At 32.4% G+C, this 3,738-nt stretch overlaps 1 protein-coding gene across 1 annotated transcript; it reads right to left on the bottom strand.

The window, feature by feature from the left end:
- Positions 1–711: 711 nt before the first annotated feature.
- Positions 712–3,455, bottom strand: LOC143569322 (WD40 repeat-containing protein HOS15-like; the record flags this gene model as incomplete). Its single annotated transcript, XM_077055272.1, has 9 exons — positions 712–946; positions 1,468–1,542; positions 1,635–1,708; positions 1,803–1,856; positions 1,938–2,012; positions 2,091–2,212; positions 2,907–3,065; positions 3,152–3,215; positions 3,291–3,455. Coding segments are annotated over 9 exons (1,008 nt in total), but the record flags the coding sequence as incomplete, so codon positions are not given.
- Positions 3,456–3,738: the final 283 nt, after the last annotated feature.

Raw genomic sequence — 3,738 nt, 5'->3', positions numbered from 1 at the left:
GCGTATACTATGACAAGTAGAATGTCTTGTAATCTTTCAGCTCATCACAATCTTGCATACCTTGAACTAGTGGGGTGGTTGAGAAAAGAACAAAACATTATACAAGTCATACAAAATAAAATTAGATGAACAAAATCTCCTTCATAAGTTTTGGTGTAATGTTGTAGACAACCTCCACATATATCTTGAATAGAGTTCCAATATGACCAATCCTTAGTATGAACTCTTCAAAGGTAAAAGGTCATCCGAAGGATTCCTTTAGTAGCACATCCTTTTTTCAAATGTGAAAGATCACCTTACCAAACTTGATATTATTTAAAATCATGTATTACATTCACAAGCCATAACATACTGAACTAAGATATTATTTTTCAAAAGATTACATACAAAAGGATCATGTCACTTTTTAAGAAAACATAGCTAGAATGTTTATTAAAATCACTTTTAACAAAACTTTTTAACATTATGGTTTTAGGTTTAGTTAAGAACAAATATTCTGCTCAGCTTTCAATTATACCAGCATGTCAATTTACACTATTCCAACAAAAACAAACCCATCTCAATAAAAAAAACATATTAGCAGACCCATGGCACCAAAAACACCTATGAAAATGCATACCAAACAAAATAAATGTCAAGGTTTCTAAATTATAAATTATACCAAATTACCTGCAACCAACCACGGTTTTTTATGATACACAGCCTCACAAAATAATGAAAAAACGATTACATTCGGAAGTCCAAGACAATAACTACATTGTTTGAAAAACACGCCCCGATCTTATCACCTTCTTTGTTCCAACAAACTTCAAAGATCCCACCACTTCCCATATATGTTTTCACTACCTTCGCTTCTTTCACAGACCAAATGTGCATGCATTTATCTAATGACCCGCTTGCCAAATACTCCCCATTCGGACTAAATGCAACAGAATATACCGGATCCCTTCATTCAAAATTTAAAAAAGGCATTACAAAATTGCCCGTATACGGACATCACATTACCAGAAAGTAGTTACGTTTGTGTTTTTAAAAAGGCAGCAAACTTTTTTGGGTCAAGCTTGCTCGTTTAAATTAACAAACGCATGCACGCAAAGATATATAAATAATTTCTACTTGATGTGTATGTTCAAAAAATATATATATTTTTTTGTTTTTATATATCAATGTGTAAAAATACAATTTATGTTAATAAATGAGCTGATCCGAGCTTCCTACGAGCCGAGCTCAAGCTCAGCATTTCAGCTCGTTAAGATAAGATAAGCGAGCTGAACCAGATCAACCTAGTTTGTAAACGAGCCGAGCGCAACTTGGCTTGGCTTGGCTAGCCCTACCCAAAATCCATCAAAATGATGACATGGCAGCTGGTGTTGCGAACATTTAAACAATAATTGGGTACACGTGCAACTGCAGCTAGAATATGTGGGAATGAATGAAAAAGCTATAATATAATATAAAGCAATGTACCCATGGGCAACTAAGTTGTGAAGAAGCCTCCCTGTTTCCACATCCCATATCTTTATTGTAGAATCAAATGATGCACTGTTTTAACATATAAAAATTTTTAAACTTAAATATATATAAGATGCAAAAAAATGGTATAAACATTTTAAAGAGGCATATTTATTATTTACCTTGCTAACACTAAAGGTTGGTTAGGGTTGTTAGTTCCGGGACCCGTGGGGCTCCATCTGATGGTATATATTTCCTTCAAAATTAATATCATAATGTCAAAAATCACATAAAACTATAAAATGATCATAATATGTAGAAAAGTATTTAGCTGCGGTGTGTCGGTGTACCTTCGTATGTTCCTTTAAATCATGCAGGCATGTATCCTGCTTCAAGCTCCATATCTATAACCATAAATATATTAATTAAATTAAGTAATTAATCAAGATTTCAGACAATTATCTGTTTATAATACAAACAATCACCTTGGCAGTTGAATCATCTGAACATGAAGCCAAAAATGTACCAGTAGGATCCCATTTGATTGCATTAACTTCACCCTGGATGAATACAAATTTCAAACATTAAAAAATGTTGGAATATTTTTGCAAGAAAGCTAATCACAAAAAATAATATACCCGATGGCCTGCAAAAGTTTTTACGGGCCGATTATCTCCAACTTTACACACGTAAATCATGTTGTCAGTCGAACATGTTGCAAACGAGACATTATTACGCCAATCAACATCAAGAGTAGGTGCTGCAATGATACCAGAAATTTTTAATCACACACATAGAAATTAAGTTTAAAAGTTATTAGAGCCTATATCATATACACCTTTGAAAATTAATATCGAATCTACCAGTTTATAATACTTTAATCTTCATATTTGCCTATTTCAATAGATATAATTTATAATATATTAATATGACCCTTCTCTTTTTCCCGCCACACCAAGTTCGGAGAAGATATCAAATATGCCCAATCAAAACACCTAAAATTCCATATGTACCCATTTCACTAAATACAATTTACAATGTGACCATTATACCCTTCTCTTTCTCCTCACACTCCAAACTCTCATATCCTTATGAAAATTTTAAATAAAGGATATAAATGTCATAATACAGAAATGGTATATTCGATATTATGATTTTTGTTGGGTAAATATGATATTATACCAAATTCTGAGGGGATATCAAATATGCCCATTCAAAATACTTAAAATTTCATATTTACCCATTTCATTTTAATACAATTTATAATATGACTGGTATACCCATCTCTACTCATATCCTAATGCAAGTGTTAATGAAAAGGTATAAATGTCAAAACCTTAAAAACTGGCATATTTAATATTATGATCTTTTGTTGGATAAATACTACATTATATAAAGTTTTGAGGGCCATATATGGAAATCATCCCAAATTATTAGAACACATATAAACGCACCTGCGTGAAATTCAAACTGTTGCTTCCATTCTCCTGTCTTAATATCCCAAACAATTGCAGTTTTGTCCACACTACCACTTAAAAGATAATCTCCTTTTTTGTTCCATTTCAAAGAAAATATTGGCCCTTTATGTTTTGTTAATGTACTTACAAGCTCACCTAAATATAACAAACATAAATAATTAAAGAACCAATAAAGCCAAATTCCTCCTCTCTTTAAATTAAAAAGAAAAAAAAAAACTCACCATCTTTACTCCATATTCTCGCTTGGCCATCATACGAACCCGTTGCAAGAAGTGTACCGTCACTCTACATAAAATAAAGATTGGATTATGCAAAAAGGATAGACGATTCTAGAAGTATGTAGAAGATTCTAGAACTCACATTCCAGTCCAGTGTTGTTACATCTTTACTCTTATCATTTGTTCGACCTTTGTAATGCTTTAAAACCGCAACGTTTAAGGGCCCATTTTGTGGATTTGAGCTACATGGTCCATCACCAACGGTCCAGATTCTTGCTGTCGAATCTCCCGATCTAAAAGGCAAAAACAAAAAAAAAAGAAAAAGAAGCGCATAAATAGTTATGCAGGAGTACGTTAAAATAAACAAGCGAACATGAACAAATGTTTTTTTAATTTAGTTAAACGAGCGTACACGAACACATGTCTCTTTGGTTCAGTTATGTTTGTGAACGTTCATTTATTTAAATTCGTTTACGTTCATTCATGTTCGTTAATTTACATTTGTCGTTCGTTCTTTTATGTTCGTCAATATATTCATTTAAGCAATATTTTTGGCCATTATAACTTAGTAGCCCTGTAAAGAATCAAAC

Source organism: Bidens hawaiensis, unplaced genomic scaffold (assembly GCF_021521415.1).
Source record: "Bidens hawaiensis isolate Kalapana, Puna unplaced genomic scaffold, B.hawaiensis_p1.1 tig00024457_1, whole genome shotgun sequence".
In the NCBI taxonomy this organism is placed as follows: domain Eukaryota; kingdom Viridiplantae; phylum Streptophyta; class Magnoliopsida; order Asterales; family Asteraceae; genus Bidens; species Bidens hawaiensis.
Note: the sequence above shows the minus strand (reverse complement) of the source record. Positions and strands in the feature narration are given on the sequence as shown.